General features: G+C 37.8%; 1 protein-coding gene across 12 annotated transcripts in view; it reads right to left on the bottom strand.

Moving 5' to 3' along the window:
* The window catches only part of LOC121311263 (rho GTPase-activating protein 12-like), a 65,153-nt gene that overhangs the window by 11,816 nt on the left and 39,423 nt on the right, over nucleotides 1–13,914 (bottom strand). For 2 of the 12 annotated variants that reach the window (XM_041243903.1, XM_041243904.1), the window contains exons 3-10: nucleotides 11,324–11,602; nucleotides 8,077–8,217; nucleotides 7,311–7,421; nucleotides 6,245–6,370; nucleotides 3,049–3,123; nucleotides 2,541–2,615; nucleotides 1,963–2,024; nucleotides 1,497–1,578 (exon numbers count right to left, since the gene is read on the bottom strand). In XM_041243903.1, the coding sequence (XP_041099837.1) occupies nucleotides 1,497–1,578; nucleotides 1,963–2,024; nucleotides 2,541–2,615; nucleotides 3,049–3,123; nucleotides 6,245–6,370; nucleotides 7,311–7,421; nucleotides 8,077–8,217; nucleotides 11,324–11,602 (951 nt within the window). Of the gene's footprint in view, nucleotides 1–527; nucleotides 651–1,496; nucleotides 1,579–1,962; nucleotides 2,025–2,540; nucleotides 2,616–3,048; nucleotides 3,124–6,244; nucleotides 6,371–7,310; nucleotides 7,422–8,076; nucleotides 8,218–11,323; nucleotides 11,603–13,914 lie in introns of all 12 variants that reach the window. The other 10 variants (XM_041243899.1, XM_041243897.1, XM_041243901.1 and 7 more) reach the window with 10 other exon arrangements.

Below are 13,914 nucleotides of genomic sequence, written 5' to 3'. Positions count from 1 at the left end.
CATGTCCTATATGTTTCAACATCTGTTCCATGTTCTAAATAGTGTTGGATTATTAGTACCACAAAATGCCAACCAAATTCAATTAAGAAATAAAAATAAAAACTTCTCCAGGAAATGTACTGTGCTGCTACCAAAATACACTGTATGCTAAAGAAGCTCACTAGTACTGTTAGAAGTGTTAGGAGTCCTTTTGGTTTAGACGAATGTAATATACAATACATTAAATGTTATTTAAAAAATACATATGCAAAGGTTTAATAAAATATTATCACATGTACAGTACTCTTCCTCAGATGCAAACTATCTTCAGTCACAAATGACCAGGTGCTGCATGGCATGGAAAAATAGCATTCCATCCCTCACCATTCCCATCCCCAACCAATATGTGAAACAAACACAAATACATTCAACAGTAGTGCATATCCCTCCACCTCATGTCCCCTTAACATCTCACCTAAGCAAAGTTACATGTGTTAATGGTAGACAGAAAGCATTACTATGTGAGGAGGCATGCAGAGAACACATACAGTGGCAGCTGTAACAGGGCCAGAGTTTACATAGGAGACGGCGGGCCGCCGCTTGACTGAGCGTTTCCAGTTGGCTAGCAGCGAGAGGAGCAGCTCAGGGATCGAGCCCCTTTGGTAGTACAACTTGATGGAAAGGGGGAAGAAAAGTAGTGATGTCACAATAAAGTGCAAAGTGCACAGCACAAATGAGGCCAAAAGCCAGACAAGTGTAAAAAGACCCTGCGATAGATGTGCACCCCCGCTGTACCCCCCCACTACTTGAAGTGTGTGTAAGAAATCTAGTTGAAGTAAATCTACATGTTTCCCTAGTACAGTGTGTGTTGCATGCATCAGTGGTTAGCAGGCACTACTCTCACTATCACTGGAACCAAACTTTAAATATGTTTTAGCATGCAAAAAGATACTGTTCTTCAGCATTTATATATGTGCACCTTTTCAGATAAAAAAATGCTAACTTATTTTCTACCATAAATAATTTTTTGAAACATTTATACAGGATAAAATCCACTGAAATATAACTTCATATTTACAGGGGCAAAATAGTATGTGTCCAATCGAATCAGGATTTTAAGGCCAAGTTCTATGGTACAAATGTTGATGATACTGTTATGCTCTGAAGAATGTTGTCCGACCAAAATGCTTGCTAGTGTACTTATACTAGTATAGTAGACTGGATCAAGTTTACATTTGTTTTCTAGTTGTAATGATTTAATGATTTTTGATTGCTTTAGAAAAACAAATTTAAAAGAAAAAAAACAGCACTAATGTTTAATGAACAAATACATCTGGAATACCAAAAACAAAGTATTCATGCAAAAAAAATGTTATTTCAAGACTTCTACAGGCCCATGCTTCGCTGCACCTGAAGCAGACAAACAGATGTATCACAAAGCTTGTTGCAAGACACAAAAACAGCCGAATCTAAATCACTGGTGCACTTCAACAGGGATTACTTAATGAAGCACCTACCCAACCAGTCCCGCCACCTTGACCTTTGGCAAATAACAACGTGGAACCCTGCAGCACAGTCCACGAGGATGTCCAGTTCTTCCTAAAATGACAGTTGAATTTTGAATCAAAGCTGTTCTGTTTCTTGGATCACTCAGATACCCAAAGGTCTACAATACATCACTGACAAAGGAAAATTGTTCACGCCAGGAGAAGGTAAATCATACTCCCTGTATTTGAAAACAGAATTATTTTACAGAGCACTTTTAATGAATAGAATGGGATGGAAATCCCATTTCTTCATAAATTATGTGTGCGAAAATTAAGCATATTTAACATAACTGTTTTGGAAAGCTTTTTCAAAATATCTTTTTTTGAATAAAAGTTATTCTGGATGCAAGAGGAAAATGGTACCAATTCAACGTTATTTTTTAAACGCCCAGCTGCAAGTCTAGATACCATACAAAAACATTTTATTGATACCTACCTAACTTTCTTTCCATGTTCTGTGATTTTGGTTACATTTAATACTCCACATTTCTCCGAAGCCTTTAAAAACAAAATAAAATAAGAAATGTTACAATAACACAAAAAGTTGTCAAAAATATAGCTGTTTAAACTGTTTGTGAACATACCACTAGATGTCTAAGACAGTAAGGTGATTTTTTATTATTATGTATAACATCTAGAGGAAGGCTAAATAACATGACAAGAGTAGCCCTATATTTGTATCTCTGTTTACAGCTGAGCGCTGGACAGCGGCGACAAGAATGTTAAGGACCTTCCCCAAACCAAGGTCACGGTGTTCGAGCCAAGACTCCCAACCAGGACCTCTGGACTCCCAGTCCTTGACTTTTCAACCACATGATAGCGGAGGATTTCCTGGTCTAAAGCTTCCCAGGTTTGAATGATTTTAGTAGATTAGCTGGAGTTGATCATGGAGCACAGCACCAAAGGGAGATAAAACTGGGAATGATGCTCAGTCTCCTGTCCAGCTACATAAATCCACAGAATAAAGATTGGGATTGTTTGAAGGAAGGGAACACAGTAGCAGTGGATACTAACAGCTGTGGGGTGCTTTGGAGAGGAAGGGCAGGAATCGGAATCAGGAAAGCCTTGCTTTGGAGTGGTTGGAGATTCCTAAATAAGAGAGAGAGAGAGACATTACAAAAATAACAAAAAAATCCATGTAATACCAAAACAAGTAAGCAAAAGAACTAAGAAATAGTTGACAGCTTATGCAGTGTTTGCAAAGTTAGACAAATCATTTAAAGACTGACAAAGGAGCATGTACCAGATCTGATGACAAAATGCGAATAGCCTAAGATTCTAAAGGAATACTGCAACTTTAATTGATTAGGATTATTTCGCATTAGCAATTTTTTTTACAATTTTAATTGTACATTACAGTTGGGCGCAGGAAACCGACAGTCAAGGCAGTATTTGTTTAGTTAGTAAGTTCAAAGCAATAGAGACATTAGTTAATTTGATTGGTTTTTAGCAGATTGCTTCAATGGGATGTTTGATTCGTTTAAGCTGGAAAGACAGAAAATTGACAATGAGGGATACTAACTTGTTCATGACAAGGTGGGGGAGCAGTAACCCCCGTGTGGTGATCAGATGCATTACGCTTGTGTACGACAGACAACTGCAACAGAATCAAAAAAGTGTGTGTCTACAGTTTTATTTATTTATTTATTTACTTAAACAAGAGAATTACAGATTTTAAATCATTTCATCATTGCCTTGGTCATAAAAAGAACAGAGTTACTGACTCAAATACTACACTCAGTTGGAATCTCTTCAGCATTAGTTGCTTAGTAAACTGTTGTTCAACCCTGAACTGAACTAATGATGGTGTTAGTGGGACTGTGCGACTGGATGTGTCATCTTTCATTTAAAATGGAAAAGTAAAGTAGCTTAATGGACCTTAAAGATTAATTTCAAAAGACTAACATCCTGGCTAAATATTCAAAAACAGGCCAGTACAGTGTGTGTTAAAACACACCCTGTGCCTAGGAGCGTTTCACAAGGTCTGTACTTTTGAGGCTAGCGTATACTATCCGGCCATGTTGGGCAGGACACCATTGCATGGGATCTACAAGATCTGGTCTGATGATGTGATTTGGTAATACCTATGACTGTCAGGAATATCTGTCAGTTTGAGTTTCTCCCCCCTGCCCCCCCACCACCAATGTGGGTCGGTCCTGACGCTTTAACTGTGGATAGTATATGCTGTACTTTACACTTGTGAATACATCAGCTGAAATGCTTGTCTTCTTGGCTTAGTTGATAAGTTTTAGGTTTACACATTACCCAAACCCATGATCATATCCCTGGCAAGTAGATACTGCATCACATCAGATGTCCTATATATGTGAATCATGTCATGTCCAACACAGCATGCAAGACGATACGCGTTTGTCCCTTAGTGTCTGTAACACTTTGCTCTTTTGGCCAGGGAGTGCTGTCTATTGGAGGTCCCTTTCACCTGCAGACCAGACTGGCACACAGCTGACAATCGCACTAGTACAGTTTAAAACCTGCTGGCAGACATCTAACAAGTCTGTGCCCTCCTTCCCTTGGGTGCTAATTTCTGAATCACTGATCGGGGGGGGGGGGGGGGTTTGCTCGATAATAACCAAATCAATAGACCTATTATATAGAGTGGATTGCAGAAGTATTCACCCCCCTGCAAAGTTTTCACATTTTGTTGGCACTTGAGCGTACTCCACGAGACATTCAAATTAGACAGTACATGTAGAATCTACACAAACTACTCCATATTGACAAAGTTAAAAAATCAGCTCAGGTGCAAATGATTTGTTTGAAAGGTCACAAAATTAGCGAAATGGTTTCAGCCTGTGTGTACTCAAAGTGGTTTAACTTGTAGATAATTTCCCTCAGGCATATAAAGGCTTTCAAGCTTCAACTCAAATAGTGATCCCTCAAAGCAACCTTGAAGACCAAGGAGCTTTCAAAACAAGTCAGGGATAAAGTGGTAGAGAGGAACAGAGCAGAAGAAGGGTACAAGAAAATTTCAAAAGGTGCTGTCAACACAGTGAAGTCCATCATTAAGTTGTGGAAGATGCATCATACCACCCAGACACTACCCAGATCAGGTCGCCCTCCCAAACTGAACAGCCAGGCAAGCAAGAAAGTGGTTCGGGATGTCACTCTGAAGCCAACAATGACCTTGAGAGAGCTGCAAAGTTCTGTGTCTGAGATGGGAGTCAGTGTTCACACATCAACAATAAGCCAGTCTCTACACAAAGCTGACCTGTATGGACAGGTGGCAAGAAAGAAGCCATTACTCAAAAAGCCTCCTCTTAAAGCATGTGTGGAGTTTGCAAAAAAGCATGTAGATGATAATGCAAACATGTAGAAAAAGGTTTTCTGGTTAGATGAGACAAAAAATGAACTTTGTCTAAATTCCAAGCATTATGTCTGGCGTAAGCCCAACACTGCACATCGCCCAGTCAACACCAGCCCAACTGTCAAGCATTATGGTGGCAGCATTATGTTATGGGAATTCTTCTCTTCAGCAGGGACTGGGAAGCTTGTCAGGATAAAGGGGAGAATGGATGGTGTAAAGTACAGGTGAATCCTTGAGGAAAACCTGTTTCAGTCAGCCAAGACTCTGAAACTGGGGGAGGGGGGGGATTCACTTTTCAGTAGGATAATAACCCAAACCACAAAGCCAAAGCCACACTAGAGTGGTTGAACAAGAGAATTAATGTTCTTGAGTGGCCCAGTCAAAGTCCTGACTTGAATCCAATCAAATTTATGGCGAGACTTGACGATTCTGTCCATCAACAATCAACATACTTATCAGAACTTTTACAGTATTTACAGTATAATTGTAAATCTCGAAAAACTACTCACTTCTAAATCTTTTGTAGTCATCGTTGTATTACTTTAGTATAAATACATGTTAATTTGGATTCAGATGTTGTTTTTTTCTGACTTTATGTGAACGAAAAGACACACATTTGCCTATTTTCCCATTGGAAATAGTGATATTTTGAAATATCACTGTCCTGGTCACAAAAGCAAAGTTTGTGGGGAATAATAGCCATGTTCTATACTTTTGAGGCATAAGCAATTAGGAAATAACATTTACTACCCAGGAACAACAACAACTTTTTTTTTTGTCACACAGTGTAATAAATACTTCATGTGTTAACTGTTACCCAATAGTACTGTTTGTGTGTCTTATAATGAGACAGCCCTTTTATTTTACTTGCGGAACAATGTAGATTTTTCTTTTAAAATCGGAGAATTTCATTTTTTGAAATTTCCATCAGCTTCTCTTTTCTGTCTCCCTTACTGGCAGACGACACTATTTCATATCCCCTTCCTAAATGTCAGAGGTATTAGGTTTGCATCACGATACATGTGATGGTCCTGATGAGCTATTAGTATGATGCTTAATAAGACCAAATGATAATTTAATGATAACATATTTTGTAACAATGAAAGGAGTTAAGGAGACTATGTATTCGTACCAACTCCTAACATTCAGGAACCATTGGGTGCACTTCAATGAGCTCTGTTGTGCTTTTGGTCTTGTATCACGATACGTACCTCTATTACGATATGCTACATCACATAAAGAAAGTATCCCTTAATATAACAAATTGTTTTCAATACAAGCAGGTACACCCCCATCCCCCCAAAACATTAAAAAAACTTGCTTGGTGTACGTAGGATGAGCAACGGTAAATTCTGAGCCTTGCAAAAAAACAAAATGGTACTTGACTCCATACCTTGTCACTTAAATCCAGCACGTATGTGCTGTGTCTCCACTTTGTTAACACTATAGGATCAACTTGCTTCCGGTCCAGACTTCTGCTTTTAGGAAATTCTCCCGGCAGTGGTGGCGAGAGTTTACGCTTAAAAAGACATGATGATGGGTACCGGTTAATCCCATGTAAAAAGAAACAGGACAGCAGGATTAAGGAAAATAGAGAACACACAAAACAATACTTCTCTTTCCATGAACCAGAATATCATTTGTAATTTAAATAGCAAGCAGTACTCCAGGCCACTGGGAAAAGGACAGTACACAGTCACTGCACTGTGTTGCTGATCTTCATTATGCTAATTAGATTATAGCTGTTCCATATATAGCTGTTTTGCAGCGGGATTACAGTACATATTGATACAGACATATTAATCATCATCACTCTGCAGATTTGCACGACTTAGATGCAAGGAAAGAGGTGCTGTTTTTTATTTGTAGTGGCCTAGTTTAAGTTTTACTTCTTAAATCCCCCAGCCCATAGTTCATGATGTTTATTTATTTAGTTATTTATTAAGCATTCATGACCTACAAAAAAAACATTTCTGAAGGCGGCACAGGCATTCGTCAACATGAAGTTTAACAGCAGACTGATTGAATGTTTGTATTGTACAAAGTAAATTGTTATTTAACATTAAATAACCTCAACAAAATATATGTCCTATAAGTTTGAATCACTTTTCTGGAATAGGAAACAAACCAATAGTTGCACTGTGAAACTGATGGGCTCAATATGACCCTGATGGAGCCAAATCAGCCTGCGGTACTGGAACAAATCATACTGTATACCCATGCAGGACAGTTCAGCTCAAAAGTGCTTTCAACTGAAGTTCATATGAGAACACGCAGATGTAACCTACAGTAAGCATAGGGCTATCTGACCATGTCCTTTGGGACAACATGTAAGTCCTGAAATGGTCATATGGAGTAGTTCTATAGATATACTGTATATATTTTAAGCTTTTTGCTGCATTGTGTATACTACTGTAAATGCTTTATAGAGATAGTAACGTTAATACAGAAGTGCTTACAGGTTTCCGTTCTTCAGCTTGCTTACTCACTTTCGGTAGTTCCCATTCAGACCTTGAACCATCTGCGCTATAGTAATATGGTCGACCTTGTTCATCAACATGTTTTATCCACTGTAAATGAGAATACAATTAAAATACATCACGCAGATGTCCAAGCGAGTGATAGAGAACCCAATGCAGAACCCTATGGGATGATACACAAACTACACACACACACAAACAGACATTTCAAGCAACAATAACAAAAAACGCATTATCATCAGACCATCAAGTAAGAGCACCTATATGATGATGCAAACAAGACTTGCCCACATAACTATTAAGTATGAATACCCTTTATCTATGTGGACTATTTAGCTGCCCTCATTAGGGAAGGTGCAGATTTAAGCATTATTTTTATGCAAAAAAAAATAATAAAAAATTTGACCCCCACATGTAAACTAAATGGTTGCAGCACAAATATCGCTTGTTTCTCAACTATGGTAACAGTTTAGTCTTTAGCCTCTGCGCACTGTAGTCTGCCATATACTCTGAGGTCAGTGTGTTTGTTATATGTTTTTTTTCCCTTTACTATTGGATTGAATATGCCAGTCTTAACAAGGTGATGCACTGTTTTTATAAAAAAAATTTCAGTTGAATTGCTCTGCATTCATGCTGCTCTTCCCAACATCTTTGGCAGCTGATGTTCCAAAGCTTGATCACATTCCATTATAAGAGAGCGTGTGAGAGAGAAAGGAGGGAAGATGGAAGAGACAGTCCCCAGTACCTTTTCATTAGTATATTCACTGACATACAAGGTCTGCCCATGTTCATCCAGCTCCTCAGACCAGCCTCGGGGAGGAGACCCATACTGACTATCTGACTGGCTGGAATAAGTGCTGTGGCAGTTCTCTTCGGACGAAAGGGGCTAAAGGAAAAACAGCAGTAGGAAAACAGAGAGAGAGGTTGTGATTTGGACAGAGACATTTCTAAAGACTACAAGTAAGCTGTGTATCCCAGCAAGAAAAAAGAAACCCATAGGAATTCATAATAAAAAAACAAAATCACCAGAATTAAAATCAAATAAATACACAATAAAGATGATCGGCTGAACAGTATAAGCGAGCACCTTGCCAACCTGAAAATGCATGTGTGTTTAAGAATGAATCTAGCAGTTCTGAGCTGTAGATTCCTAAGATTTGAATAACATACAGATGTGACTTGATTATTCATAACTGTGGTTTATCCAAACTAATTCCAGGTTGCCTAATACTATGCATTCTATTGCAAATATCAGATCAAAAAGTAATTTAGACAACTAAGGGGTAGATGTATTAAAGTCTTGCGTCTGTCGCAATCACTACAAACCACATGCAAACCAGCGGGAAGTGTAGCGTGAAATTTACTAAACAAACGCAACGCTGTCGGTGGCCCACTATAGTATCTGATGGGATGAAACTGCCTTTCATTTTTTATATATATATAAGTATTAAAATAGGTAAAATGAAGACGGAACAGAATGCACTGTACAGGTGACGTTTACATTTACCAAAATTAATGTTATTTTGATTCTTTCACCCTTGAATGTATAGACGTTATCTTTCAGGCTCTGCTGCAGCAAACCACAATTCAACTGCCTAGAGATCTCGCTAAGACACAAATAATACTAATTAGTATATTGCGGCTCTCATATTTTTTCTTGGTACATACGACAAAATGTGCACTTTGTGAATTGTCATAACGAAAATGCAAATTGCGGTATGCTTGCGCTTTGACTGGCCCATCTTAGTACATCTACACGAGTGTCTACAGCATATTGTAAAATATATTGAATTTTGAATATTTACAAAGTGAATACTTTGAAAAAAAATGTGTAATCATGACATCAAAATTAACCATAAGATGTTAAAAGGACATGAAACTGAATCCATCTACATTTCAGGACTGTGGGTTCTGCAGCTGTATGGCAGCATGTTTATTGTTTGGCTTATTAAATATCGGTAACAGATCTGTGAATTACGTTAAAGATTTTACAAAGTAATGTCACAGTACTAAAATCATACACTGAATTTCAGCCCTGGCTACAGGAGGCAGCTTGATGTTATGCTTTCAGACTGCGTATTGTGTTCGTCTGTCACAGGAACTTCACACTACAAGAATGCCAAAGCCACTTCAAAAGATAAGTTAGGCTGCTGACAGGAAATAAATGAGAGGTTTTGGTTTTAGTGACTGATTTCTTTCAGCAGTCAGTCCGCCTGAAGAGTATTTAGTAGTCTAAATTCTGAATACAAAATTATAGTTCGTAGGGCTGTCAATTAACAGCAGTCAACTTCTGCGATTAACATGCTTTTTTTTTTGACGCACGTTAAACGCGCCCCTGTCTTGTCCCTCTTGGCATACTGTAATACATTTCCTGCAGCAGTGCAGTCATTGTTAGAACATACAGTTAGTGATGGAACCACATTATGTAGCAAAGCACTGAAACTGAGGGTTTATATATATATATAATATATATATATATATATATATATATATATATATATATATATATATATTACACACACACACACATATATATATATATATATATATATATATATATATATATATATATATATAAAAAAATTTTTTTACTTTCTCACGGTTCATTGGATAGAAAGAGGGTTATTTGTATCTACTGTCAAAGTCAGTTCCAGTATCACAGAAGTGCATCAAGTCTGCTGTACCACCTGCATGCTAAACATGCTTTCACTTCTCAAAATACACTTTCTAGTAGTTTTTCTGCTACAGACAACACAACAACAAATGAAACCAGTTAGTTTCAACAGAGTACGCCTTTATAAATTCAGGATCTCTACGAACCCATGAATCAAGCTAAGTATGATACTATAGCGTGCTGTTGGGTAGCTATCGACTGCAGACCCCTTAATACTTTAGCTTAGTTTTATTTTAATAACCACATTTATTTTTAAACAATACTATTTACAGTTATGGAGGATATAACCGTTACTCTGGGAATCTTTTGCTTTACTTAGGCAATTTCAAGTTATTCATATAATTTTAAATTATTATTATAATTATTATTATTATTATTATTATTATTTAAAACAGCAATGAAAAAGTAAATGAGTAAAGGAACCCGATCATTGCAAATGCAGTATGGGGAGCAATAAACTGACTCCACTGTGATTGGTTCAAACAATTTAACGACAATACTGAATTGTAAATAAATATAAAACTATAAAGAGAATCCACAAACAGGAAAGAAGGGGTTTAATGCTGTATTTTTTTTTTTGGGGGGGGGATGATGATGATTTCAATGACAACAACATCAGTAATAAAACAAACTTCAATGACATCGATGCAGCAATTGTATCAATTAAATATGTGACTAAAACCAAGATTAACTGAGATTATTTTTAAATCTCAAAATGAAATTGATACATTATTTATTTTAATCGCTTGGCAGCTCTAGTTTAAAAAAATATATATATATATATGTGACATGAATTAATGGCACCAGTTATCCATCTGATCACCACCAAGTGCCCCCATTGCCCAATGCATCAGCTAAAGAAGCATAAGGAGCTGTTCCAAGTAGAAACCCCATCCTGTCTTGATTCAGTTTTGTAGCTCTGAAGCCATTTCTGTTGAGAATAACAATTCAGCAAAACCTGACGGATTTCCTTAAGTAGTCACACTTCAATATCAGACTTCAACATCTAGACCAGAAACGAAAAGGAAGCTAAAGAACTGCCTTGGCAGGGTTTCAAAAAAGAAAATGGCACAATATTACCACTATTTCTTCTTTCGTGCTCTTTTTTATGTGATCACTAGCTAATTACAATAACTTAGCACAGGAAAATCTGAGTATGTAATTGGTATTAAGCTCAGGTAGGATGAATTAGGCTCAGTTTAAAAAATAAAATAAAATAAAAAACCCAAGGAGTATGTGGTTTTCTGTTCCTTTACTAAAGTTAGGAAACCCAGTTGTACCCAGCAGGGGTTCTGTGTATCACTGCTGCCCGTGTTACCTCCTGATCCCCAGAGACATGAGGCTCCCCTCGGGTGCTGTTACTGCTGCTGCTGCTGCTGGTGTCACGTGCACGCGGGGGCTTCCATGTGCGCTCCTGGGTGGCCCTGTTGAAGTAGTAGTGCCTCCCGTTGAGATCTTTGTGAGTGTCCCACTCCCCGCTGGTGTGCATGGGCGATCCAGAGGGGACGGGTGGCAGACTGGATTGCGAGATCTTCAGCTCCTGCAGGTTTGCATACACTGGAGACTCGGCTCTGCCCTGGCCTGTCGGGGAAGTGGTCTACAATGGAAAAGGAAAAATAAACTATTATTATTGATGTGCACAACGGCAGTATATTGTATACTGTAGTGGTGCTTATCAAGATCTAACTGACTTTTCTGTGTTACAGGCTGGCTGCAGAAGGAGGAAGAGCAAGGAGGTATTGTTAGCTCGGGGTTCTCCCCAGGCCTTCTCAACCAGGCATGCTGCCCGGCAAAGTGGATCTGACACCCGGCTGAAAAAACCTGACCAGCCCGTCTTGCAGATGCTACTGTGCCTTTAACAATAAGGACTGATTTTGCGTCCAGCAGACTAGATCACTTGCGCATTTCTGGGGAAAAAAAAAAATCTTGAAACCACGACATCTACGTCTTAACACAACCTCCAATTAGAGAGATGAAGGGGCAAGTTTTCTTTAAGCACTTTGAGAGGCTAAAACGCTAAAAAAATTAGATTATTTTCAAAGCAAAAATAGTGACAATGAAAGCAGGGGGTCAAAATAAGCTCGGCGCAATCCACTGCCTAATACTACATTTACGCCAGCTACTTTATTAAACACATATTATGACTATTTTCAGGTATTATCATTGTTAATTTTGTCATATTACTGACAAGTATATATAGTACATAATATATATTCATGTGCACAAAAAAGTGTATTCCTTTTGTGATTGTAAAAAAAAAAAAAAAATGTACCCATACAGAGCCATGAAAATAATTACAAGATTGTCAGTAACACTTTAGAAAACCCCTTCAAAGAGTTACTGTAGCAGTGGTACCTTCAATCCCAAACAATTTGATCAGCTTAGTGTACAACAGACAAAACAAACAGAGCTTCCTCATTTTATAGACTGTAGATGTTCAGATAACAGAAGTGTTGTTACAACACTGTGCAGGATCTTATAACAATGTATTTATTTTTAACTAAAACAAATATGCCCTTGTAAAAATGTGCAAGACTGAGATCTCCAAAAAAATACCTAAATGTTTTATAAAAAGTACAACCAAACTACAAGTATTTCAGTCCGATCCTAGAAATAATGTGCCAGCCTGAGATAGCTAAGTCACAAAGGTTAAGCAGTGTACAGCAACGGTCACATACTGTCACATCCTCCAGTTCATAACTTCTAATCTGGGCTGAAAGTACACTTTCAACCTAGAATGCAGACAGAAATTCTAGCGCCACTACGCCACTTACTGGACTGTCACCTATACTCTTTTTACTAACAGGAGCAAAAAGAAAAACTAGAAAAAGGGATGTTTTTGACACCTTTGATAAAATGGTTTGTAATCAATATGGAAAGAGGTTCAAAAGGTTCATTGTTACTGGACATCAACATCTAAACATCTACAGTTACTGTATTAAAACAAAATATGAAAACAGTATCTCAACTGGATCATGAGATTTCAGCTGTTAAAAAAAAAAAAGAAAAAAATGAAGGCAGCAAATTTAACAACACTGAATGAGAAAAGATTTCTGTCCTCATTTTTCAATTCCAGTATACCAAACTTCACAGCAGACATGGCAAATTGTAGGCAGACATTTTCACAAAAAAGTAATTGTATACCTGCATAACCCATTCCATCTTACAGTATACTATAAATCAGTAACCTGTTTTCACTGGAATACAGAAGCAGTTCAATAAAGGATTTGCTGGCTATATATATTGAGAACTGCACTGTACAGAACTTCATGTCTTGCACAATTAGAAAACCACTGCATTTATAATTAAGTTGACCTTGGCAGATTAACAGAATTAGCATCAGTATAAAGTAGTAATTGGAAACCAAATAGGTCAATGCTACCAGTACTGTAATCCTCCCTTCTCCTCAACATAACCTCTGCACAGGAGTTTCAAATTTCCCTACCGATAGCTCGAGACACACAGCCTTTGACACAGAGAAAACGCAAAATAAAATTAGACCCAGTCAGGCACCAACAGCATTGCATTACAATTTCCAAGGTTTAGGAGGCTCTTGTGTAATATAGTTCAACTTGATCTACACCCAAACATCCTCATCAGAGATTTTGTTTACCAAAAAAATATTCTGTCAGACAGGACAGCTACTGTAGGGTAGCACCAAACCTTGCTTCTAGTGTCCTCCTACTGCACAGTTTGACCTGCCCCCAGGATCACACATTCATTCAGTGACTTCGGTTGTGTTTCAAAGCTTTCAAACTCCTTTTCATATATAATAATAAAGTATACTGGACAGGTCTTGAAATTGCTCTTCCTAAAAGGAAGTCCACACTCACACTGAAACAGCTGTACAGTATATGAGAAGTTATACAATTTCTTTCCATTGTAACTCATAACCGAAAGTGAAGACTA

The sequence above is a fragment of the Polyodon spathula genome, chromosome 3 (assembly GCF_017654505.1).
Source record: "Polyodon spathula isolate WHYD16114869_AA chromosome 3, ASM1765450v1, whole genome shotgun sequence".
Lineage (NCBI taxonomy): Eukaryota > Metazoa > Chordata > Actinopteri > Acipenseriformes > Polyodontidae > Polyodon > Polyodon spathula.
Note: the sequence above shows the minus strand (reverse complement) of the source record. Positions and strands in the feature narration are given on the sequence as shown.